Source organism: Stigmatopora nigra, chromosome 3, assembly GCF_051989575.1.
Source record: "Stigmatopora nigra isolate UIUO_SnigA chromosome 3, RoL_Snig_1.1, whole genome shotgun sequence".
NCBI classification, from domain to species: Eukaryota; Metazoa; Chordata; class Actinopteri; order Syngnathiformes; family Syngnathidae; genus Stigmatopora; species Stigmatopora nigra.
In genome coordinates, this window is record NC_135510.1 from 12,932,076 (window position 1) to 12,959,585 (window position 27,510).

Below are 27,510 nucleotides of genomic sequence, written 5' to 3' on the forward strand. Positions count from 1 at the left end.
ATATATATATATATATATATATATATATATATATATATATATATATATATATATATATATATATATATATATATATATATATATATATATATATATATATATATATATATATATATATATATATATATATATATATATATATATATATATATATATATATATATATATATATATATATATATATATATATAATTGAGTCCTTTTTGTTTGAAATGTTTGTATTTACCATAACAATCCTTATTTTTATTAAATGTGTAAATGGTTCAACTAAAAACATTAAATGTAATGTGTATTCCATGCTTTCTAGGTGAGGAGCTTCGAGGAAAGATCACAGTCTGCAAAAACAAAAAGGACCCTCGCTCATTGTGTGTCACCTTTGAGCTTCGGGACAAGAAACTGACCTACTCGGTGATGTAATAGCAGGGAAGTGACTTTTTAATAAGTAAAAGAAACCCAGCTTGTTTAGTTAGTATGAAATTGAAGTTGAATTTTGTACTGTTCAAAATGCTAACTAGATTCCCAAAAATAAAACTGATAACAATGGTGTGCCAAATTTCAATATTTTTTTCAGAAGGGGAGGCCATATGTATAAATTGAGATGTATCATTTATGTGAAGAATATGTTGGATATAAATTCAACGAAATCAACAAATCTCAAATGTTGGCCTTCTTTAGTCCTTCTTTCTGCAAATGTCTGGCAAAACCAGGAGACAGGTTTCTCAAGTCGAAGATGGACCTCAAACTGTTCAATTGTCTTGATCCTTCTTTGTCACACTTTCCTCTTCTTCGGCTCAAGTCCCGCGTGAATGCCACCCCTGCTCTATTTGATGCACCAAATGTTCTCTATAGGTGAATAACTTGGACGGCATGCTGCAGCAAAGTTATGTCTCTACTGTTCCCCGCCGTTGTTTACAATGCTGCAATGCCTCATTAAAGACGGCGATGACGCGTGTGGCCGGACAAAGAGGTATTGTGACCGAAAGTAGCATGACTACGAATAGACCCAAACACTTCCACGTGGAAAATGAGGAACAAAAAAAATGGGTTACCCAGAGAAAACCCACATAGGCACGGGCAGAACATGCAAGTTCCCCATAGGAACCTTGACTTGAACCCTTGATCTCAGAACTATGAGGAAGATGTGCTAACTTCTTCTTCACCATGTACAATCACCATAATTTTGTTCTGTTTTTAGTCTCTCTTTGAAGTCCATTCAGGTTCATCTAACATTCAACTAACAGAAAATAAGCCTTAAGCTCGAATTTGACCACTTGAGGATTGTCTGTGCTACTTCTCCCACACATCAAACTTATCAACAACGTAAAAATACATCACCCACTTGATGCTATCTGCTGCGGCAAGACGATGCGAAAAACTTGAGGTATTACCAAAAGTCCAAGTAACATCACCATGATACAGAAAATAACATTAATAATATTTCAGGGGTGTGCAAACTAGTCATTCAGGGACACTTTTGGTGCTGTTTTTTGTTCTAACTTTTTTTTGCAGAAGCAAGTCTGACTGGAGTCAACTTATTACACCAGATTGGTCTTGTTCAGATCAGTTAAGATTAACCTATGCAATTGGGATGTACTCTGGCCCCCTAGTGAAGAAAAACAAACACAAACACATATTCCAGATAAACCATTGTTTTGTCGCCTTCTCCAAATGACAAGAAGGAAGGGCGTTGCTCTTTTAGTCGCTTGGTTAAATGTGCAGTAATCCAATAAACACAGTAGCGTGAAGGCCTATTTATGTTAATGTATTTTATCATCTACAAGATGTCTGTGATTGGCAACCAATTTAGGAAGCTTACCGCAAGTCCCAGGAGAATAAAAGTAAATTTTGTCTATTTGTCATTGTAATAAATACAACATTGACAACATTATATTCTACATTGGGGAAATGCAGACAGGGTTACAAATTTGCCATAGGGGATTATTGGCCTTTCACCCCAAACAAAAGAATGATAGGTTTGTTAAAAAAAAAAAATACCCACATTGAAAACAGTACATTAGACATTCTTCTGTCACTTTCTTTTGGCACAATCCCAAACCCACCATCATTTACAGTCATTTAATATATCAATGAACAATTACATCTCCAATCAATCCACTCCCAGCGCTTCAAGCTACAGTGGCCCATATTCTCACTTTTCCTGCGATTTCCAAAAAGGATTTGTGTGTTCTTAAAAGAAGAAGAATTACCTGGTTTTGGACTTCCAAAGTTATTTTTATCTTTATCCATATTAACTGACTTGTAAATGTAAAAGACTTGTGACACTTTAAGATAAACTTTGATCTCGTTATCATGTGAAGAACACTACCTATTCACTTAAATTTACTTTCATAATCAACCAGATCTATTTCTCTATGGCCACATATAACTTTTGCTGCTACCCGTGCTGCACTGAATTGATTTTTTTGTGCCATTTCATCCTCTAAAATTGCAATGCATATCTAATGCAAACGCTGCAAGATTTCCGCAACGGAAATGCACGACTAAGACATTTTTATGCAATTATTGTCTTCTTTCATCCATTTGCTTTGCCATAACTGTTCACTGTCCAGTGAAGTTCAGCCTTGTACTTGTATTGTGAATGAAAATGTATTCAGCACATGCAATCAATACATGGAAAGAACCCTATTATAAACATGTGAAACCTGTTAATTGTTTCAGACAGTTGGACTGGTGCATGGCTGGCAGGAAGAACGTGATTCCTAGGTAAGTGCAGGGTAGGGAAGGTGTCTTTTAACATTGGGTAAATGAATTCTCTGGCTGCTTTACCAACATAGAACTGACTGGAATATTAGTGAAAAATATTTCTTATAAGTTTGGAAATATCAGTCTTTGTGATGTCTCAAATGCATTCAGGAATTTGAGCTCAGTTTTGTCTGCACCAAACCAAAGTGAAGATCTAAGATGAATGTAATGAACACAGTTCCAGCTATTAGAAGAGGGGTCTCCCAATTGGTCCCCAGGGGCGCTTTCAGTCATGTTTTTTTTTCTCATCCAGTTTAACCAAGTTTCTGCTAAAACAAGCAGCATATGACTTTAATCAACTGATTACTACACTTGTAGTACACCAGATTGGTGAAACATGTCATCTTGTTTGTTTGGAGTGAAATTCGTTAGCCACCCTGGTCTACATGATAACCACGCGCCGCCATTTACAGTAAGTGCCATTAATTAATTATAGGGAATCATATGTAAGGTTTGAAAGTGGTTACAATTGTGGAGCTAAGATTCTTGATGATGCACTTCCTTCCATACAATAAAACAACCCACATTTTAAAACAAGGTGGAACAACATCACATACAGTATGTTTTTCATGAACCCAAACAATAGATGTATTCAAAATTCATCTTTACCAAATGAGAGAAAAAAAATTCTGCAGTAAATAAATAAATATTAGGATTAACCATGCCAATAACAGCATTACTTTTAAATACATAACCAAATATTCAAACTGGAATGTGTATATAAATGTGTAAATGCGAGACCAATAGTGCCTCTGGCTCTATAATAGTTTTTTTTTTTTAAAACACTAAACTAAATCTCTTTTTACCAGCCTTTTTTATTTATTTATTTTAACCAGCACTGAATGTCACCTTTTTTTTGTAGCACATATCATCCTTAAAGTTCCACCCCAAAAATAGCAACATTTTATAATTGATTTTTTTTTATTTAAATATCTTCATCCAATGATTAACTGTCCCAATTTCAAAAGATAGTCAGTGCTTCTTCATACAGTTCCATGCAGATTAGCCTTGTGAGGCAGCGGCCTAGCGCATGGTAAAGTCAGTGCCAATATAGGCTATATTGTACGTGTGAGGGTCCCTGTCAACCAAGAGTGATGGTGGTGATGATGATGATGATGGTAGTCGCAGGCCTCTGGGTGACCTCCACTACTGAATCACTGCTTTTCAGGCGCCTCGGATGGATGATGTTGCTTATCACCCACTCGACAGTGGGAGGGAGCCATTAATTACAGTCGCATGTGTAATTAACCAGCCTCAAGCAACACTTTCTCCTCATTTTAAACAGTATTGATTACTTAAAAGTTGAGTTTAAAAAAATATAGATATGTATTTATATCTACTCAAATATTTGGCAAAATCCATGCATTTAAAATAGAGTGATGAAATGTGTTCTAAGATGTGTGGGGGTGCTTGTGCGTGAATGCTTGCATCTGTGTTAAGGGCACGAATCAATTACAATTATTCCCAGTTGACAATGTAATTAAAGCCAGGGCTAATACAGCGGTTCCACTCTTATCTGGAAGGGAGGCAGATTTGCAGGGAGTGCATGCAGTGTGCATAAAGCAAAGCCTTGCGCATGCGAATGGAAAAAAAATCCATGCCAAAGTACTATTGTGTTTGAATTTTCCCATTATGCCAGTCAACAACAATTTTGGACTATTTTCTGATGTTTGTCAAATCACACTAACTGATAATGTTACTGGCACTTTGAGAATAATCACATTTTACAATTCAAATATATTTTTGTTTATTGGAGGGTGATTATTCCAGAAAGATGTTCAACGGGACGAATGCTCACTTTTTTAATTTTCTGTTCAATTGTTTACAGTGTTGTCGCTAGGCAACGGTGCAGCAGTACAATCCCATTTTAGCTGAGATACAAATAGGTGCTCAGATTCAACTGCCGCATGAAAAAAGAGAAGATAGAAATGCATATATATATAAACAGTGGGGCAAATAAGTATTTAGTCAACCACCAATTGTGCAAGTTATCCAACTTGAAAAGATTACAGAAGCCTGTAATTGTCAACATGGGTAAACCGCAACCATGAAAAACATAATGTGGAAGAAAAAAAACAACAAAAAATCATCATTGTTTAATTTTTAAATCATTCATTTCCAAATCATGGTGGAAAATATATATTTGGTCATTACCAAAAGTTAATCTCAATACTTTGTTATGTACCATTTGTTGGCAATAGCTGAGGCCAAACGTTTTCTGTAACTCTTCACAAGCTTTTCACACACTGTTGCAGGCATTTTGGCCTATTCCCCCGTGTAGATCTCCTCTAGAGCAGTTTTTGGGCAACATGGATTTTCAACTCCCTCCACAGATTTTCCATGGGGTTGAGATCTGGAGACTGGCTAGGCCACTCTAGGATTATGAAATGTACTGGCTTCAGCAGGGGGACACATCCAGTGGTGCAGGATTTGAGTCCCTAGCGGCGCAATGTGTTACTGATAGTAGCCTTTGTTACGGTGGTCCCAGCTCTCTGTAGGTCATTCACTAGGTCCACCCGTGTGGTTCTGGGATTTTTGCTTACCGTTCTTGTTTTCATTTTGGCGCCACGGGGTGAGATCATGCATGGAGCCCCAGATCGAGGGAGATTATCAGTGGTCTTGTATGTCCTCCATTTTCTAATAATTGCTCCCATGGTTGATTTTCCCACCAAGCGTTTTACCTATTGCAGATTCAGTCTACAATTTTGGCTCTGGTGTCTTTTGACAGACAGCCCTTTAGTCTTGGCAATAATGGCGTTAGGAGTGTGAAAGACTGAGGTTGTAAGACTGAGGTTGTGGACATGTCTTTTATAACGATAATGAGTTAAAACAGATGCCATTAATACAGATAATGAGTGGAGACTTCGTTAGAAGTTAGACCTCTTTGACAGCCAGAAATCTTGCTTGTTTGTAGCTGACCAAATACTTATTTTCCAGTCCAATTTGCAAGTAAATTCTTTAAAAATCAAACAAAGTTATTTTATGTTTTGTCTCTCATGGTTCAGGTTTACCCATGTTGACAATTACGGGCCTCTCTAATCTTTTCAAGTAGGAGAACTTGCACAATTGGTGGTTGACTAAATACTTATTTACTTATATGTGTGTGTATATTTATATTTATATTTTTATATATATATATATATATATATATATATATATATATATATATATATATATATATATATATATATATATATATATATATATATATATATATATATATATATATATATATATATATATATATATATATATATATATATATATATATATATATATATATATATATATATATATATATATATATATATATATATATATATATATATATATATATATATATATATATATATATATATATATATATATATATATATATATATATATATATATATATATATTCATATTCATACATACCCCCTTTTTAAAAGGCTTGGGAACTATACATACGCAATGCAGTATTTGAGGAACTCATGTACTTTTCCTCTTCACAGCCCCCAGCGCAAGCTATTTGCTTTTATCACAACACACGTGATTTAAGATACTATCCCCACCCACTTTGGTTTAATTGTTAGGACCATGATAAAGCTCAAAGACCCCCAACCCAATGTTCAAGAGCATTGCCATTAGTAGGCCTAAGTATTTACACCATTAACGTGTTTTGGAAGTGTCTTAAATGTGACCATTTCTGTCAGTCTTGTAACCCTTCCATTTATTTGTCTACATTTTGACTACGTTCACACATGCTGTAGTCACTTGGGCCGGGGTAAAATATTTTTTTAAGTGTGCATTGCCACAATCTCCAGCTTTCGTTCAGGTGCGTGTGACACGTGCCCAGTCCATAGTGTGAATACACACACGCACCAACATACTGTCATCTTGGTGTGGCGTGTACCTTTAAAAAAATCCCAATCCACGAGGCCAAATGATTTATCAAAGTGCTATTATCAAGAAAATGTCCCGCCAAGGGCACCTTCCTCTGCACTGACGTACGGAGCCAAAGAAAGAAAATCGGTGCACGCTCTAGTTTAGTGCGCACACGAAGAAGTCAGCTCGTTCAGACCTCCCGTCTCCTCTCCCACCCCCCAACCCCACTACACTTTTGAGCCTCTTTGAAGAACTCAGCAGAATGGTAAGTGTTTTTTTTCCAGTACCCCTTTCTCTTCCTCGCTTGCGGGTTTCCATTCGTTTTAAACACTTTCGACTCCTCTTTGGACTTATCTTCGTGGCGCTGTCTGTGGTGCTGAAATGCTACCCGTCAAACTTTACTCCAGTGCTTTTGTACCACGTCACAAAGGAGTTGTGTTTTCAAAGCTTCGTTTTTTCATCAAGTCGTTTTGGAGCAATTACAACAATTTGAGTTCATGTTAGTACAACGCTCATCCCCCCTCTCAGTCATCCTTCCTCCCCGAGGGGCTGCATTTCCAGGTAGCCATTTATAATTGTGCGCCCCGGGTCAGCTCGCATTAACGCCGATGATCGCGCGTGCTTTCCCGGGAGAGAGAAGCCGCAGAGACCCGCGGCAGCTTGTCTATTGCCCATAAAAGAAGAAAATCTTGGATCTGTGCTCGCGTGTGTGTACGTGTATGTGTGTGTGAGAGAGAGAGTGTGTGGCTGAATGACATGAGGGGGAAATGGGCCGTAAAATTAAAGAATCCTGCAGAACGACAGAAGAGGGGGTATCACAAAGCAACTCCCTCCCACTAATACGCACACACGCGTTCGTTCAGCCTGTACAGACCCCTGAGCTGTGAGTAGAGAATGCGCCCCCAAAACGTATACAGATAGGCACTTTTTTCTCACCGTTTCCACGCCAGAGCCGAAATGTGCAGCATCCTACCTTCCCTCTCATACTTTTAACACTTCTGGCGTACTTTGTCGTCCTGCGTTTTTAGGACGAGCCGGTAAATATGTCCCAACAACCGGGGGCCCACATCCCCACGCAGCAAACGGACGGATTTATAACCAACAAGCCCGAAATCAACCCCCTTCAGCCGGGCACTCCTCTGCACCAGGCGCCTCCTCCCCCATGCAACGAGAACCAAACTTTTTGTCCCGCGGAGAATATACCGGCAGGACCGGAGGGTGGTAAAGCATATGGGACGTTCCAAAACAATCCACCGGTCGTCCCGGCGCCGGGGACGACCAATTCGTCGTTCCGAGATGGGGCGCAACAGAACAATACTGAGTCCAAATGGACCCCGATGAGCCAGACCACAGTCATACTGGGGGTGGATGGCAACATGTCTGTCCAAACTGGATCTCTGTCCTATGTAAGTCTGTTTCAACAACCGAAAGTGTGATTGCATGCAATTCCACTTTTGTGATAGGACTGAGCATGTTTTCACTTTTATCTTGAAATTTACGTTGTTAAATCTAAGCAAACCCACATGTGTTTTACTCAACGAAATACTCGAGTTTTAATTACTTGGCATGCATTTTGGGGCTGTATCTTTGCTCAATAATACAGTTGTAATTTGCCATGCAAATCAGAGCACTACTTTAAATGCCTTAGGTATTTGGAAACTATCCCTTTATAGGCAAGTGACTATTTTAGTAACGAAAAAAAACTTAACCCCAGCCTGGTGATGATAATGCTGTCCAAATATATATATATATTTTTATTGTTCGTCATTATAATTAAATAAAAGTACTTAGAAGGTATTTGAATTATTCCGTTTTTTCCTTGCCTGGCATTGACAGCGATAGATGTCCAACTCCTTTAAACTGGGATGGTTGGCTGTGAATGCACTTCTATTGACGACGCTATTCTTCCAATCCATTTTAACTGGGAGCAATTGATCGCTCTCCCAATCAATATAAAATGGACGTCTAGAGTCGTCAATGACAGCCAATGTTAAATGAGTATAATTCTAAAGGTTTGATTAATTATGTGCTTTATTTTTTGCATGCAAATTTCTGCTGAGCAAGATGTTTTCTTAAGCTGCGTTGCATTGTTGATCTCGCGATATTTTTCTGATGCTGCAGATGTAATAGGATTTATACCATGTGTATAGTGACTAATGACACTTTTATGTTCTCAAGGGTGGTCTGTGAGATTGTGGAGTACCCCCTCTGAAATTCGTTGATTCAAAAAGAGATTTTTTTTTTTATCCCCAGGGATGTTTCCAATTAAGATTATTTTGAAAATGATCTGTTGGCTTTTTTTCCCCTCTCCCAGGCTGACGGAGATGACAACGAGGAAGGGGATGAGAACAAGGCAAGAGGAAACTGGTCCAATAAACTGGATTTTATTCTCTCCATGGTTGGCTATGCTGTGGGACTGGGGAACGTGTGGAGGTTTCCTTATCTTGCCTTCCAGAATGGTGGAGGTAAGAGAGCATTAAAGATGTACACTAAATAGAAAAGAAAGAGAAAAAAAACTCACTACTTGCCCCCAAACGAAACTATAGCTTGAATTTACCAAGGCCTACACTTGCAAAATATTTTACAAGAAAAACAACAAGCATATTTTTAATACTAAGACTGCCACTTGTAATATACACTTTTTATTATAAAATAGCATTGTTTCATCACTAACAATTGTGTAGAAGTGTGTGCATTTAATTTGCTGGCATTATAATTATTATTTATTTTTACAAGGAGTAATATATACATTTTTAGTACGAATATGTACAATTTTATGCAACTTGTACCACACCAAACACCACCCACACCCTTTTTTTTTTTGTATTGCAGTGTTTTATGGTCAATTATTGTATCCCCCTGCAGGTGCATTTTTGATCCCATACCTGACAATGTTGGGGATCGCCGGCATCCCCATCTTTTTACTGGAAGTGTCCCTGGGCCAGTTTGCCAGCCAGGGTCCCGTGTCGGTGTGGAAATGCATCCCAGCTCTACAAGGTACACTGCAGGCCCGCAGTCAAGTGGAACAACATTCCCTAGTCTCTACTTTCCTTCAGAGTAATTGATATATTTCGTGTCATTTATTTATTTTAGGTTGTGGGATTGCCATGTTGATAATATCTGTCTTGATAGCCATATACTATAATATTATTATGTGCTGGACACTGTACTACCTGTTCGCTTCGTTGAAGGGCTCACTGCCATGGGCTAACTGTAGGAATGCGTGGAACACGATGGATTGTAAGGACAAAGACATGCTGCTCTTAGGTAAGACACATACACACACGACACACCTTCACTATTCACGCGCACACACACACGCACGCACACGCAGAGTGCCCAATGCGCAATGCGTCACGTTTCTCACTTGTGGTGTCCTGCGTAATAATGAATCTTCTTCCAGTCAAACACCTTCATTAAAAGCGATACAAAATTTAATTCTATTATTATTCTCTAGTTTTCCATGTCCGATTTGTATATTTTAATCAATGAAATTGCAATATGAGCGTTCCTAATGTCGTTATTTAGTTAAGTGCAAAATTGAGAAGGTTAAACAATGTTTTGAGTGTGGTAAAATATCAATACGTGCGTTAGAAAACAATGCCCGTGGAATTTGTATCGAAATTTAACGAATTTCTTCAGATATCTGCCTGTTAAGATTGTGTGAATTCAGCACAAAAACTTGCTTGCTTGACATATTTACTGTACTGACTGAGCAAGTGCTGCAGTGCTGCGGTGTGCGCAGCTCTGACCCCATCTGGCTATTTTAAGAACTGCAATCTTTGTCAGCCTTTCTCCAAAACGCTGAAATCCTTATTTTTTTCCATCTCTCATTTTCAGTAACATACACAAAAATGTTGTCATCAGTGTTTGTAGAATACTGTAGTTTAAGTGCCTAACAAAAAAAAAACAATCCCTGTCAGAGATAAATACATCTTCTAAAAAGTAAGAAATAAATCCGAATTGGTTGTTAATTCATTGTTAGTAATTCTCACTGGTTTACGATGTTACACGTTGATGTGTTTTGAAGCATTTTAAGATCTTATCGATATTGACTTTAAGACTGTATATCTTTAAGTCTCTTGTTGGGGCAAAGGTCTATTTTACAAGTGACAGATTGAAAATTACATCGCCTGAATACATTTTCAAAGAAAAATTAGAACACCTTTTCAAAGAGAAAAAGATACCCAAGAACAGTTCCATAAAATATCAACCTGATATATTATTACGAAGTATATAAATGTCGTCAAGTATTTTAAAAAGGCCATTTCACACATCTGCTTCAGCATGTGTGTGCGCATTGCGATATTATTCAACTTCACGTTTTAATTGCATGAAATTAACTTACTAAAAGTAATACCTGCAATGTATAATGACAGTAAGAACAATTAAATGGTATTTTATTGGCCAACGTGTTATCATTAATACAAAAAAGGTTTCACTCACTACAATACATTTGTGCATTCACAAAAGCATGTTTATATATAAACCAATGACAGATAGATTAAGTATATTTTGTTGTGCTTGATTAAATACCAAATATACATTAGGCTGTTTGCTCTCCTTTATTGAATAGTTTGGAAACACTGATCGTCTAATCATCGTAGAAATCTCTCTTGTGTGTATATCTGATGCATTTGGCTTCTTGGAACAGACTCTTGCATCTTGCGGGGAAATAACTTGACATCAATCAAGAACTCCTCTTTTTGCTTGTCTGCCACTACTCTTGGAAATCTGACCAAACTATTAAACACAGCTGTGGAAGGTGGAAAGACCTATGTCAGCCCCAGTGAGGAGTACTTCAAGTGAGTGAATCGTCGAGCTGGTGAGAAAAAAAAATGTTGCATTTGTGCAAATATATTTTTGATGACACTCAAAATTGATGAGAATATTTGTCATCTTTGTTGAATTAGAAACACACTTCCTTAAGATGTAATATCATCTGAGTTGAGTCAAACCTAATTTGGAGGCTCCTGGATACAAATTGTAATGGTGGGAAATGCCATTAAATGTGTCACTTTTGGTGGTGTTATATAGTCCTGATCAAATTCTTAAGGCTAGTTGAGAAATAGCTAGGATCAGTAAATTTGGATCTAAATAAGGTTTTACGTAAAGCTACAACAAGGGTGTCAGACCGGGTTGGATTAAACAAACTGGATTAAAAATCCTGAATATTAATTTTTTTTATAGATCTAAAACAATGTCTATTTTAGCTTTTTTAAATATGTTTTTAGATTTTACAAAATGCTTTTTGTCCTAAAACACAGAAAAATGGATTAAAAATGACAATTATTGATTTAAAAGGGGGAAATCAGGAAATTTGATTTACATCTATACTCTTCATTTGAATTTGATTCTAAAACAGAAAGTCGGCACTCATGATTTACTTTCCCGGGCCACACAAAATGATGCAGCGGGCCAGATTTGGCCCCCGGGCCGCCACTTTGACACGTGAGCTACAATATGCAAAACCAAGAAGGGGGTGTCATTGAAAAGCAGGTTGAAAAAATGATCTATTGAAGGAAAACTAAACAAATAAACTTAAATAAACTATTTATCAGCTGGTCAACGTTTAGTACCATCACTAAAAAAAAAAAAAAAAAACGACCAAAACTCTTTTCTCAGTCGGACTCACTAATCTCTAACTTCACCATTTGTGCTTATTACTTCAAAAATTCGATTGGGCATGCCTTATACGGCTATTTCCAGGATGCTATTGCTGTGGCAAATTTTATTGACTTCCCTTGACATGCATTCCGAAATGTTCTCTATAGGATTTAAATCAGGGGAACATGATTGTCCAAAACAGTAGCTCATGTTAACTTTTTTTTTTTTTTTTACCTGTGAAAACTCTTTTCCACCTTTCAAATGAATCTCCCTGGCAAAGTCATAATGGGCAGTTTTGTTGCATTGAAGGGGATGAGGCCTTTGAATTTTTGTTGTTGTTAAAACCCTTTATTATCCTCCCCTTCTTGCTTTTGCAATGTACAAAATACATTTTTAAGCAATTTTCCAACGGGTGTTAAGATTATTCTCAGGTGTGTAATTTAATTTCATAGTCTACTGGTTGGTTATTCAATTAGCTAATGAGGTAACATAACATTTGACACTATTTACAGTATGATTCTTGTTGTGTGTTGGTGTTGTTGTTTGTACCTTCTCCTGCAGGTACAATGTTCTGCACATCTCCAAAGGCATTGAATTTCCGGGTGACGTTCGCTGGCCTCTAGCAGGTTGTCTGTTTCTGGCCTGGATTATTGTCTACGCCTCTTTAGCCAAAGGAATCAAGACATCAGGAAAGGTAACTTGGTTGCACTTACCCTTTTGGAAAACTGTGTTGACAATGATAGAAAATAAGTAGTTTTCCACAATTGAACGCAAAGAAACAGAAACATGGGGTCAATTTGCCCCAATGTAATGCCAAATTTGATTTTCAAAGTAGAATACAACGGAATTTCACTTTTTCATTTCTGGGTTGAGGGTTCGATCCCAGTTGCGTTCTCTCTGTGTGGAGTGTGCATGTTCGCCCCAGGCTTGCGTGGGTTTTTACCAGGTACTCCCATTACCTCCTCCACCCTCAAAACATGCACTGTAGGCTGGTTGAATGCTCTAAAAATTGACCCAGGAAAGAGTGTAAGCTTGAATGGTTGTCCTTGGTCTCCTTGTGCCCTGCTATTGGATGGGCAATGATTCAGGGTGTCCACTACCTTTGGCCCGGAATCAGCTAAGACAGGCTCCAGTACCCCAGTGGCCCTTGTGAGGTTAAAGCGGTTCAGAAAATGAATGAATAAAAGGATTAAAATATATGAAAAGTAGCTAACCACCTGCCCCTTGGTGGCTGCCCGTTCGCTCATGTGTGTATAGACTAATCTTATAGCTTACTGCCATCTTTTGGAAAAGTTGAGCCAATGCATCCTTCCAAAAGACAAAATTATGTGTCTTGATATTTTGTCCACCTGGCATAATGATAATAATGATTTGAATAATTGTGTTGATTAAAAACTTTATAATTCACATTTGAGTTCCTTCAGGGAAAAAAAAAAACATTTCCACTCCCTTTAAGTATTATTTAGTAGGCTACTTTGGAAAATACTATGTAATAGAACCAGTTTAAAATTAATACATGTTATTTATGCTGCTCTATTCTTTTGATAGGTAGTGTATTTTACAGCCACTTTTCCTTACGTGGTGCTGGTAATCCTGCTGATTAGAGGTGTGACACTCCCTGGGGCATTTGATGGTATCCTCTACTTCATTACACCAAAGTGGGAGAAACTTATGGATGGAAAGGTGCACAATGCAATTTTTTTGATGTATTTGTAAAGATTAAATGATCTTTCCTCCTCCTAACATCGAGTATCTCCCCCTTTAGGTGTGGAAGGATGCAGCCACTCAAATATTTTTCTCTCTATCTGCTGCTTGGGGAGGGCTGATCACACTTTCTTCCTACAATAAGTTTCACAATAACTGCTACAGGTAAATATACAAAAGGTATACTGTCTCTGGGAAATGACTTCAAATCGTCACCTTGACGGCAGTGATACATTTAAATGGACTACAGAAACCTTCCTTGTAAAATAAAATAGGTGTTGTTCACTATTTGAATGGAAAAACTTCAACAGTTGAAGACACTTTTCTTTTGTTGCTGTAAGATTTATTTTATTTATTTATTCATTTACTTATATATTGATCCCAGGACCCCAGAACTGTGAGGTTTACGCGCTTACCACTCATCTGCGGTCGCCCATTACACAATATTTTGTTGATAATGTTTTTAAAATTAATATGCATATATTAATTTATGTTCTGATTTGTCCAGTTGTATACCAACAGGCAAACGTTAGTCAATGGGAAAACGTTTTGCGCCCTTAATAAGAAATACATGACAATTCAAAAGAGGCAACATCCATAAACAAAACCATTCTGCTATGTAGCTCCTTTCATTAATTGTATTTTTGTCTTATTGAAATGTTACTTTTAGGATACCTTGGTGCTCTTTATTGGTGAGCTACCACTTTCTTATAAAAATAATAAAAAATATTGACAACAGTATCAAAAAACACACTTGCGATCAATCTAAAAAAACTAACCCTTTCATGCACAAATGATGACTCCATTCATTGTGAGGCCTTTATACATTTATTTATAATAATATGAAATGATAAAAATACAATAATTTTGAAATATATGGTTCAGTTGACATTAGTACTGCCTTTTTACAGATGTTTTTTTTCTCTCCGCCAATAGAGGGTGCTCCTGTATTTTTGTTGACAGGTTAAAGACTTACTTCCTCCTGTGTTAATTTTCCTATTTGGATTGAATTTAGACTTATATTTACAGCAGGTTTAGGTGACTATTTATTTACAGTAAAGAGAGTAGAAATACTCCAAATTGTAAGATGATTTTCTCCCTCTCCTTTCTTTCCTCAACAGGGACACCATCATAGTATCATGCACAAACAGTGCCACAAGTATATTTGCTGGTTTTGTCATTTTTTCTGTCATTGGTTTCATGGCACATGAATTGGACGTGCCTATTGATCAGGTGGCAGATGAAGGTAGGGAATCAAGCCAGTGTCCGCCATCTTGAGCTATTAATCACATAATAATATTGTGCAGGTTCATATGTATTGTTCATGTGTTTGTGTGTGCACTCAGGCCCAGGCATAGCATTTGTGGTATATCCAGAGGCTTTGACCAGACTTCCACTCTCTCCATTCTGGGCTATCATCTTCTTTCTCATGCTCCTGACTCTTGGTTTGGATACCATGGTAACCGTTAACACTATTGCATGTTTATTTCTGGAATAAGTGTGCTGCAGTGATAAATAAGGTGGAGATTTCCCAAGATAAACCCACAGTCTTTATTGAACCATCCAATATGTCTTTCCTCCTCTACATATGAGGAAGAAAACTTTTCAGTGGTGGCTGAAACACACCATTCTTTAGAATTAATAGTAAAGTAATTGCAAACATCTAGTACCTGTGTCAAAGTGGCGGCCCGGGGACTCAAATCTGGCCCGCCACATCATTTTGTGCGGCCCGGAAAAGTAAATCATGAGTGGCAAATTTCGAACCAACCCAAGTCTGGCACCCTTGATCTAGTACATGTATACAGCATTAAAATTATGGCTACACAAAGGTCGTAGTTTTAAGTTTTAGGGCTCAATTCTTATTTTGACCCTTTTCAAGTATCCTCACACTTGCATGTTTCCACTCCAAAAACCTGAATGTTAATCGACAACTCAAAATAATCAGTTGTAGTGGAGATTATTTTACTTCTAATACCATGTACTAATAAAAGTAACGGTTCTTTGGATGCTTTCAAATTGGTAAATTAAATGCCCTTATACATGTTGACAATCAGCTTCTAATGCAGTGCATTCCAGGACTTCTGTCAGTGACGCATCCATTTTCTAAAATTAGTAGTAGTTAAAATATCCATTCATACAGATAATCTGTTGTTTAGTTGACCAAAGGGCAATTCTGAAGAGAAAAGCACATGCTTAAATGCAAAATATTAAATACAATACAAATTAAATACAAAAGTCTGAACCAGTTTGTCACTATGCTTTGAAGCACAAGCTTTGACTTCTTGGTTTTGAGATGGTGCCGTGATATTTCCACATGATGGGCTTTTTTCATGAGGCAATATTTTTTTTGATGTGCACCAGGCCCTCCTGAAGTGAAACAACCACACAATTTATGTTGCCAGCCGTGTATTTCACAATTGATGTCCTCAGATTTACAAGCTTTCTTTTTTTGACCAGAATAGTTACATTTTCAGTTTTTCACAACACAGGATTTTGTGTCTGTTCTTATGTTCAATTCCAAACTGTAAATATTTTTTTTCTTTCTTTTGAAGTAATTTCTTTAACTCTATAGAATGACTTATATTCCCTGTTTATATAAGGACACTTTTACCCTTTATCTTGATGAAAAGCAGTTTACAAATCTTTGCTCATTGATAAAGACTCATCTTGTCTTTAAAACATGTATAAAATCAACCAATAGAAAAGATTACATATCAAGCAAATGTTAGTTTTCTTTTTACTGTCTTTTCATACAGTCATCTTCTAATCTACAAAGACTACAACAAAAAGTAATTTGTGATTCAATACATTAGAGCTTGGCAACTGAAGTTGTGATTTCACATTACGTACAGAAACAGTTTGCCTAACGTCTTGGCTTATTTTCCCTGGTCACAACAAAGATTTGTCAGTTTCCCAGCCCCAAGTTAGTTGGCACAGTTCACTGAGCTCAGTGAATTGCCGAAATGCTAAAACTCTCATGGCCACTATACTCCTCAATTCCAAAGTCTGATAATGCCCCCAGAGTACATATTAGTATGCACGAACACGGCCAAACGGTAACAAACAAACTTCATTGTCGACTATGTCTGCTTGAAACTCCCTGTCTAACTGTTTCAACTATTATAGCCACCATTGCGCTCCCTAAATGGTTACTGCGGCGCTCATTGACCCAATTAACAAAATTAGCCATTGATGCTGCCCAATGGGACAGATTTGGGATGAACAGCTCCGTGAAAGTATTAGAAGGGGATCTGTGGTGATTGGCGTGACAGAAGCTAAACTGACCTTAATATTTGGTGGAAAAACAAGTCAAATTTAATGTTTAATTAGGAACAAATTAGCATCATCCAGTTTTTTCTCCTTCCAACCCACATTTCAATCACCAGAGGCAATGTTTCTTACTGTGATGTATTACAAATGTTGTAAAGTGCAAGCAAGCAATATGTGAAATTATAAACCAATGTCTGACAGTACTAATGACAATTGTACATTAGTCTATCCTAAATAAGATTTATCATAACATAACGGATTTGACAAAAAGATGGACTCGATTATTGTAGTGTAGGACCACTTTTAACAATTGTCTTCCCACATCCAAATCACCTTTAATCCTTTGTAAACAATTCCAGTTAGAAAAGAACTGCCTTCCCCCATGTTGAGCAAAGAACCAAAGGCGATACAGCTGGAGGTAAATCAACCGCAGGAGTAAATGTTGTTACATTTTTTTTAGGAAGCAGTCTGTTTGCAGGAAACCGAGAAAGCATTTTTGACTGTAATCGACTTGGGACGTTGGCAGGAAATTAGTTTTGGGAGCTCAGGAGGAGAAAGGCAACGAGGTGGCTAGATTGGTGCCACTTTTTTTTTTTTTCCTTCCACACTCACACTAGGAGAAAGCTATGCAATACACAAAACACAGTCCCCTACTGTCATTTGATTGCTTTTGTCTTGCTTGCTTTTTACCATCTTCAGCTATTGACAGTCTCCATCTGTCAACTCTGCTGTTGCAATCCCAACTCTTCACATTGATTTGTTTTTCAATCTGTTCTTGCTTAAGATGAAATAAATACAGTACTAAGCATTTATTTAAGTTCATCTCACTGATAGATGGGAATGGAGAATATAGTATATTGATGAGATGAATTGAAAACTGAGTTGTAGCATGATTAGAAGCTTTCAAATTCGTAACACAGTCCCTTTAATGATGCCATGTATCATTCTCATGCATTGCCTCACCCCCTTTGCCTTTCTCAGTTTGCAACTATCGAGACCATTGTGACCTCTGTGTCAGACGAATTCCCTAAATACTTGAGGAAGCACAAACCAATCTTCACCCTGGTCTGCTGCTTCTGCTTTTTCTTCCTGGGATTTCCCATGATCACAGAGGTATGATCCGCTCCAGAGAATGAAAATCCTTCCAAAGCATTTTTGAAAACAGTACTTTAATTGGGTTCATGCATTTTGAACGTGTCAACCTACACTGTGGAAAAAAAGGCTGTAATAATGTCTTTGTGTGTGATAGAATGGCATGTACATGCTGCAGTTGGTGGACACGTATGCAGCCTCCTATTCATTGGTGATCATTGCCATTTTTGAGCTGGTGGGGATTTCTTATCTCTATGGTAAGTACAGACATTTTTTTTTTTTAAATAATATTTTTACCTCCTCAGATTTCCGGGGATTACATTTGGGTGATAGTCAGGATTAATTTAGAATTTTTGTGTTTGATGATTGTATTTTATTTTTGCTCAGACATAAATTAGCACAAAAAATTAGCATTTTCAAAAATAAATATTGGGACATGATCCGACTCAAGTTACAAGATAGTAAATAAGGAGCATATTTCACTTGAAATCCCTACAGAATTGAATGAATGCAATTTAAATTATTTGAATACACCTCTATTATGGGCTCACATATTCCGTATTTTTCAACATTTCTTGCAGCATTTATCCAGTACACACATTTAACTTTTCTACTGATCCTCACACATTCCAAAAAAAAAATGAAGTGTTTATTTGTACATTAACACACCACACTTTCTATTTCCTGCCAACCATTGTCACTCTTTCTCCAAACTAGGGTGCTGCTGTATTAGCAAAACCTAAATATGAGCGGCAGGATGTAAACACTGAATTAAAAGGGATAAAATAAAACTACGTATTTAAGAAAAATAGAAGCTAGACTTTATGTTTGCTTATCTGACAACCAACAAACTGCAATAATTCCCTATCATTCTATTTTACATCACAAACACAGAGCCTGTGGTTTAGCCTAATTATTTCTTGACCACACACAAACATTTGAAATCATAAATATTTAAAGGCTTTGATGCTTAGTCTATTTTTTAGCAGACTTGCAAGGTTGTGCCAATTATTTTTTAAATCTTCACAACTGATTGCTACTATAGTTAAAAATATTCGCGTGATTAAGCAATTACCTCCAAATATGTACCGTAGAATACTATTGACAAATAAATCAATAAATAAGCAAATACATCTCTGAATTCACTTTAACTGTTCTTAAAATGTGCAGTCAAGGTTTTATGACCTGCAAAAATAACAGGGGTGGTCCAACTATTTCACAAAGTGCCGCATGGGTGCAGGTTTTCGTTTCAACCCCTGAGAGGAAAACTTTCCATCAATCTGGTGTGTTAAAAGTACTATCAGTGGATTGCAGTCAGTTACTTTTTGTTTCAGCAGAAATGTAATTGGTCAAACTGTTTGTGATGGATCAGTTGGAACAAAAACCTGCAACCACAGCGGCCCTCGAGGACTGGTTTGCCCACCCCTGCATCTGTGCTTAGCGTGGTATTCTTGTCTTGGTTAGTAGATGTCTCTTCTGTAAAACCAAACACGCACGCATTGATGAAGCTCTTCACCTCCAGTTTGCCTGGCTGTCAGATAGCATGACATATTGACTGGCTGTTGGTGCCACTCAGTTTCATTTGTCAAGCAGGAATGAGAAATGAAACCACCTGCTCCGTCGTCCTCCTTTTTAGTGAAGCCGGAGAATGATGATGTGCGCTGGCTTGAAATTTGTCATCTCGTTTTAGGGACCTTTTAAACTCCACTTTTGTGACTTTATGCAACTTCTACTTCTATTTCATTCCCGCCTATGCAGGCCTGCAAAGGTTCTGCGAGGATATTGAAATGATGATTGGTTTTCAACCCAATCACTTCTGGAGGCTTTGCTGGGCCTTTGTGACACCAACCATTTTGACGGTCTGTTTTTTCTCTCTGCATCTCACACACACACCCCACACACACACACACACACACACACACACACACACACACACACACACACAAGCACAAATGTATGCCAAACACTCCCACAGCTCCAAGTGTCCATTTGATTGCATTTGAAGTTCCATTACCCCTGAAATGCTAAAATGCAAATTGACTTCTTTCACGATTCGTGTCATGATACCTCATGGGAAGTTAGTTGGATACGAGTTTTGGGGGTGTTATTTATATTTTCCATTTTAATTACAAACACTATCAAGTTGTAGTGTGACATCGTTGTTTTTCATTTATATTTCATTGGAACCAATGGCTTCAAAGTCATTTTTGTTCATCTTGTCAACTGTAAATTTCTTTAGATTTCTTAAAATAGTACAATTTTGTAGTGTAAAAAATGTTTAATATAAAATTTATATCAATATAAATGAATTTATTAAGTTAATGCAATGGTGATAATGGTGCTAAAAGCTACAATGACTACATTTAAATGAATTAAAACCAAAATACACAGATTACGGTCCCGAGTAACACTCAATTGTAAATATGTTTTTCTTTGTAGTATTTAACTCATTGCATGCCTGGCAAATGTCAAATTTATTTCAACTGAGATTTGCGTGAATGCTCATATTTCAGTGTCAGTGGTGGCGCTAGACATCCAAAATCTTAAATCAGTGGCTGCCATTGACAGGCATTGATTTATGATTTTTTAAATGAGTGCCCTGTAAGTTTTTGAAAAAAAGTCATGATTTGTGCTCCAAAAGGTTAATATATATTTTTATGTGGAAAATGGACAAAATATACAATAAATTACAAGGAAAATACTCATTTATTGCTAACATCTCATAAGATTACTCGTATTATTATTATTATTATTATATTTTGAGAAAGATGTTTAGGCAAGGTTATGCATTTTTCTCTCTTGCCTCATCTTGAAAAATAACTCTCAGTGATGTGTGCGGTCACATGATATCTGGCAGAGTGTGTCCAATTCACAGAGCTGCTCAGCATTTCAATATTTCCCACCAGACAGAATATATATTAGTAATTGTGCTGAAAATTGCTGTAGCACCAAAGCAGGGGCGCTGACGATGACAAATGCGTCCACAGGCGGCTGGGCTGGTCCTGCTGTTCTCAATGGGATACCATTTTCTTGGGGTTCTCATCGATTCATACTAATTTATTTCTGTCTAACCCTTTTGCTCATTTCCTTGTCTTTTTCCAAGTCCAGTTGAAAGTGCTGTTTTTCGTTATTGTTTTCTCTATCGCACACATTTGTATGTCTTTAGTCCTTATTTCTAAGCGGTGTGGAATAGTAGTGCCTTTAATAGTTATTATTTACGGCTCCTAACAATGCTAGAAGTAGCACCTTTTTCCCTAGATATTTGGGGCAGCAAGCTAGCAATTTGATGGGAATTAAACGTTGTAGTATAGATGTGGAAGAGTGCCTTTTTCTCAAAGAATTTGCAATGCCTAGAAAGGAAGTGAAAGTACTTTGAAAAACATTGAGGGTCCTCTGCAAAATTATATGCTTTCCTGACTTTGTTTATGCTAATATATACCACTACTATTAACCTCTCCGTGATGGGCCAATTTAGGAGGATCTAGGCAAGGAAGATCTTTAAAACCTCCAGACTAATGAGGGACTGTGTGGTAACCTCCTGCGTGTAGCTCCAGTTATTTTATCTAGGTCTATAATGTCTTCTGTGTCTTGTATCTGTCTTGCTACTGCAACCAAGAAATTTCCCAAATATGGGATGAAATACAATTTTAATCTAATTTAATCTAATATAATCTACACATAACTACCCTTTGATCATATTTTTTTTTAATTTTCATGAAAGTTCCACTGTGTGTAGTTAAACATGTGTTCTCAATTCATGCAGGGCATCTTGATTCTGAGTCTTTCTCAGTGGAGTGTGATGACATACGAGGAGTACACCTACCCCACCTGGTCAATGGTGATGGGATGGCTTATGGTTATCTGTTCCGTCATCTGGATCCCCATCATGTTTGTCATCAAGATGTACCTCGCCCCTGGTACCATAATTGAGGTAATCACTGAGATATGCACTGTTGGCAAATCAGCAATCTGATCCTCATCAGCAGGAAAAACACGTGTTGTCAGATGAGTATTCATTTACTCTGAACCTTACTGTTCTTTGTCTAAACATCCCCGTATATTCCTTGTAACTCAAGCCAGTGTCGCAGTTTTTCATGATCAATCCTTTCTTTATTAGCAGTGCTTTGAATAAGCATTTTTAAACGTTTCTTAAAATATAATGGAATCGCTACAATGGTAACTTGGCGAATACACGATGAAATTTGGATGACAATCAAAAAACAAAAAAGGGAGTAGAGACAGCTCGTTTTTCACAGCTCAATTTCAAGATCACATTCCATTCTTGTACTTGTTTTGTTTAATTATGTTGGCTTAATCATGTTGGAAGGAGGAGGAGGGTGCATTTACTGGGTGTCTGTTTAATCAGACAACAAGATTTCAAGGGTTTAGTGTGCATGTTGTAACAGAAGCCAATGTGAAATCAGCTACTTTTAATTTGTTTTGTTTCCCATACTATATGACTTTCAGGTACTTTTTTCCCCCCTAAAGCTTAATGCAGCAACATCTTTACAGATTATATTTGGAGGGATGGTGGGGCTGAATATTTTCCGACAGCGGGGAACACCGAGACCCCTCGGAGACGGGCTCGGTTTTTCGACATAATTGGATATATATCAGGATAATTGGGACACGAGTTCACACAAACACAAGCACACATCATCTGCATTGGTGAGAGTGAATAATGCAACAACTTATGTGCCTCGTCCTGCAGCGCCTGAAGCTAGTTTGCTCACCTCAGCCAGATTGGGGTCCCTTCCTGATGAAACACCGGGGAGAGCGCTACAAGAATATGATAGACCCGCTGGGAACCAACTCCCTCGGCCTCAAGCTTCCCCCGACGGACTCTCAACTGAGTTCCTTCTAGTGTCCGTGGCCCTAGAAGAACCCTTGGCACCTAGCAAAGGATTTTTTTTTTTGTTCCTACTTTCCTCTGCCTCTTTTATCCCACTTAGTCCTTCACAGCCTTGTCCTTTGTCTACCGCCTGCCTCCTAGTGTGATTTTGGGAATAGTCACCTTGTCCCTTTCATCTTGCTCTGTACTACTCACTCTTCTGTCAGGGATGAGTTGATGCCCAGGGGGAATCATCTTCACTGCTGCTGCCGCTGCCGCTGCACAGTTGACAGTATATCATTACTTTATATTTATGACGTACTCATTTAACTACAACCTTTGTGGGGACTCTGATTCCTTGTGGCCAGTCGTCACAAATGGACAGAGCTGCAATATCTAGCTGTTCACTCAGCAGCGTGTGTCTGTGGTTGTGTGTGTGTGTGTGTGTGTGTGTGTGTGTGTGTGTGTGTGTGTGTGTGTGTGTGTGTGTGTGTGTGTGTGTTGTGTTTGACCAGACATATTGGTATAAAAACAAAACAAAAAAAGTAACAAATTGTCTCAGCACAAGCAGACGCAGAACAATACACTCGGGTGACAAAAGACAATGGTTCATAAAGCTTGGCTGGGATCTCTGTTTTGTTCCATACACAGAAATATAGTGGATAGGCAATAGAAATATTATGACTGTGTCAATGTTTAAAAAAAAGAAAAAAAGAAAATGATAGCTGTTTTAATTTTACTTTCTTCCCAGCAATGTGTATTCATAAACAGCACTGCTTTGCTGCTGTTTTGCTCGAGCAAATAGCGATAGTGGAAATGAGAAAATCAGGATATTGTGCCTACTCGGTCTGTGTAGAGCAGTAAATGCATTGTGATCACTACTTTCATTGATACATTTAGCCTTGGATGACTTAGTAATCACACATACTTGGGTTGATATTTGTCTCTGAACCCCGGGGATTCCTCTTTTATCCTCAATTATCTTGCATTTATCTGATAAAAGTCATGCCGATCTGCCCTTTAGTTTACTACGAAGAAGCCATTTAACTTTTATACACCTCGAAAACTCAGCCTCTTAGTCACTGTGCATCTATTTTAGGCAACGTATATATATTGCAGTAGGCTATTGTATGTACTGTGGATTTAATACCCATTTGTGAAAACATCAGTGTGTGCCGCATTAATTGGCTTGCTCACAGAATTAGATGATGTAGCAAAAAAGTATGCATATACAAGAATATAGGTGTCGTTTTCAGCAGAAGAGAGATTTAGCACGACAGGATGAATATGTGTGGGTGTGTGTGTATTGTCTTTGTATACTGTACGTACAAACGTGTATGTTTTGTATTTGTGTTGTCACGTCACACAATGTTTGGAGCAATTGTTATTTATGACTGGGTGATACACCTGGTGTTGCATTTTCCTGGATGTGTTGATGTCTGTTGCTTGAGGTAGCTCCGGAGACCTCTTTGCTATTTCAGACAAATGTCTGTCTTTAGCTTGTCTGTATGTCCTCTTGAAAACAGGGTCTCAGGTATTCACAATTCCATCAAATGACTCTGCTAGTTTGAGGAATGAAGGCGTTTGGTGCAATGCGGGAAAACAATACGCTATGTGGAACACTTTTGCGGGAGTCTTTTTGGACACAATCAAAACATGTTTTATGTAAATATTCAGTCTGGGGGCAGCACGTTAATTAAGTGTTGGGCACATCTGCCTCAAACTTCTAAAGTCGAGGTTTCAATCCCATGTCTGCGTGGGTTTTCTCCAGATACTCTGGTTTCCACCCACATCCCAAAAACATGCATGGTAGGCCTGTTGAGCACTCTAAATTGTCCGAACATGAATGTTATTTTTGTCTCAGTGTGCCCTGGAATTAACTCGCAACCAATTTAGGGGGGTCATCTACTCCCCACAGTTGGTTGAGATTGGTTCCAGCATCCTTGCGAACTTTGTGAGGATAAGTGTTATGAAAAATGAATGAATGAATGAATGAATGGCTAGCAAATTACTGCAAGGAGGTATGCTTCCCTTTTCTCACCACAAATTATAAGATATGATATAGTTTGGTAAAGAATTGTTGATCAAAGAGCTGTACCGGCAAAACCACTAACAAACACAACAATAAATCCAGAAGAAACTTTGGATTTGTCATGTGTTGGTACTGGTTTTGCTGGTGCAGAAATCAATATATTCTGGATTTCGCATATGCAGACTAAATTTGCTGTTTTATTAAGAACAACGATACAGAAAATATTCTAAAATATAAGCTGTGGCTTTCAGCCTTTGGGCACAGTGAATGAGCAAGTTTAATTGTGGTACAGATGCATTTTTTTTTTGGGAGTGGTGGGTGAGTGGGTTTTGCTGGAAAGCAATAATAGTTGTCCCAAATTCTCTTCAAGCCAAGGCTACCACATGAACTGAAAACTGAGAACATCTCATCAAAATTGGGAAACAAAAAATGCAAACATAATCACATATGAATACTTTTTGGCAAATAGCTTGTTTACTCTAGAATGTTGCTTTTAGTGAGTGTATTTTGGCTGCAGTCATTCAAATGTGATGTGTGTATGCCCTTGTTTGTGTGTGTGTGTGTTTGTTTGCCCAAGGGTTGGTTTTTACTGTAGTTGGGTAATGATCATGTTTGCAGGGGTGTTCCGAGAGAGCAAAGATGCTCAGGAGTACACGCCACCTACTTTCCCAAAAAATGCTGGAAGGCCTGAAGTTCTAACCAGAGTAAAAAATTTAAAAAAAAAGTTCATAAACTGTATGTCTAACCACAATGTTAAACATGGGAAATGGTGGACTGTAAAACACCCTGCAGAGTAAAAAGCCTCTGTGTGCCCTGAAATGTATTATCATGGATTCAAGGGACAAAGTAATATCCATCCGTGTCTTTGTGTTTCACGTCCTTTGTTTCATGTTGGGGGCTTCATTCATATAGCTTCACGAAATATGAGACTAATAAGCTTGCATGTGCAGTTTGTGTTGCTCAACCAATGTCCATATATAGTGACTTCTTTCTCGCTCTATTTGTATGTCTGCATGATAGATTTATCTTTACAGGAAACAGAAGTTATCAGAGGATAAGAAAATAACCTTTAGCTAATAATTTGAACTAATGAATATCTTTTATCACAGTGGCTGCAAATTCACTTTTGGCAGTAACCAAAGAAGAAAATGATTTCAAAAAGAGAAAAGAAGAATAATGATGTGATTTATGCATAGGTGGATTAGCTACTGCCATACATGTTCCATGCAGTATATCTTGGTGTTTGCCAATATGTTACAAAACATCTTCAGGTAACCATTGGCCTTATAGATGTCTTCTAAGAGTACAATATAGTATGTATTTCAGATACACCACCACAGAAAAGCTTATTGTCTGTCCCGTATAGGTATCGGTATTCTTATTGTTATGTCTCTTGTGTCAGTTTGGCACTTTACTGTGTGACCTATGACTGCATAGGTTATATTTCTAATTACTTGAGTAATGTCATACTTTTCTGTGTGTTCTCTGTGAGGCACAGCTGCCTATGGATATAGATATGTGCCTCTGACATGACATTATTTCATTCAGAAAAAAACAGAGTAGCTATATAGAGAAATATATGTTTTAGAATTAGTGTAAGATAAAAAAAAATATCAATATATATATATAATATATATGTGAAATGCATTTATTTTCACTTGTCATCAATCTTTGAGGCCTACCTCCAATTTTGTATTTGTGTATAGAAATGCAATTGAATAATAGTATCTTTGCCAATAATATATCGCTATTATACCATGAAATGTATACCCTATGATCAATAAATGTTATTGTTTTCATACTTGTTTATTTGCTTGTTTGAACACTGCCAATCCATCCAGCACCAGATGAGCCTGCACCCGAGCTGTCATCCAAAGGCACTTCTGAAGGCTCCATAAGTCTGTGAAAACATTAGCATTCTTGGATATTGTGATCAAAGACAAAGGATGAAATGCGTGAAGAGGCCCTCCGGCAGGGGGTACAACGTGTGCTGCTTCCATGCTTGACTCTCTTTCAATAGCTCGCATTTTCATGTCAAGTCGTATCCAAATAACTTTACACCGGTCTCGTGCTCCCAACTGAACCAAAACCTGTCTGACACTATGTGATAGTGACTACTATTCCACAATAACCCCCTCCTTTTTCCCCAATTACTTAATCAAAGCTATACATACATGTTGCATGTATGATACATAGGTTCTGCGAGTAGCTGGTTGAAGTAAGTACTATTCTTTATTTTCCATCTATGAGGGCACTTGAAATATCCTTATAAAAAATAATACAATAGTGGCATTCCAAACCATTTTTATTTTTACTGCATCTTTTTTTCTGAAGGTCCGGCAGA

At 37.5% G+C, this 27,510-nt stretch overlaps 2 protein-coding genes across 7 annotated transcripts in view; both read left to right on the forward strand.

Moving 5' to 3' along the window:
* Window positions 1-546, forward strand: part of prmt3 (protein arginine methyltransferase 3) — a 30,592-nt gene extending 30,046 nt beyond the window's left edge. The window contains exon 16 of the mRNA XM_077713302.1: window positions 308-546. Coding sequence (XP_077569428.1) covers window positions 308-417 — 110 coding nt within the window. The 3' untranslated portion in view covers window positions 418-546. The remainder of the gene's footprint in view (window positions 1-307) is intronic.
* A 2,526-nt stretch (window positions 547-3,072) lies between these two features.
* On the forward strand, window positions 3,073-26,952 carry slc6a5 (solute carrier family 6 member 5). Of its 6 annotated transcripts, none has more exons than XM_077712424.1 (16): window positions 3,073-3,175; window positions 7,659-8,036; window positions 8,945-9,095; window positions 9,496-9,627; window positions 9,724-9,897; window positions 11,285-11,435; window positions 12,799-12,931; window positions 13,786-13,920; window positions 14,003-14,106; window positions 15,063-15,187; window positions 15,288-15,400; window positions 18,193-18,324; window positions 18,461-18,560; window positions 20,062-20,162; window positions 22,067-22,234; window positions 23,015-26,952. In XM_077712424.1, the coding sequence occupies exons 1-16, from the start codon at window positions 3,101-3,103 to the stop codon at window positions 23,165-23,167; spliced, it is 2,325 nt and encodes a 774-aa protein (XP_077568550.1). In that variant the 5' UTR covers window positions 3,073-3,100; the 3' UTR covers window positions 23,168-26,952. The 6 variants fall into 6 exon arrangements, with proteins under 6 accessions (XP_077568550.1, XP_077568553.1, XP_077568554.1 ...); XM_077712425.1 differs by lacking the exon at window positions 3,073-3,175 and adding an exon at window positions 6,766-6,895; XM_077712426.1 differs by lacking the exon at window positions 3,073-3,175 and adding an exon at window positions 6,910-7,191.
* Window positions 26,953-27,510: the final 558 nt, after the last annotated feature.

Coding starts and splice junctions, on each gene's coding strand:
- slc6a5 (XM_077712424.1), top strand. CDS start 3,101: ATGTCATCTTGTTTGTTTGGAGTGAAATTCGTTAGCCACCCTGGTCTA. Junction 14,107..15,062: donor TTTCACAATAACTGCTACAG/GTAAATATACAA, acceptor TTTCCTCAACAG/GGACACCATCATAGTATCAT. Junction 18,561..20,061: donor GGGGATTTCTTATCTCTATG/GTAAGTACAGAC, acceptor CCGCCTATGCAG/GCCTGCAAAGGTTCTGCGAG.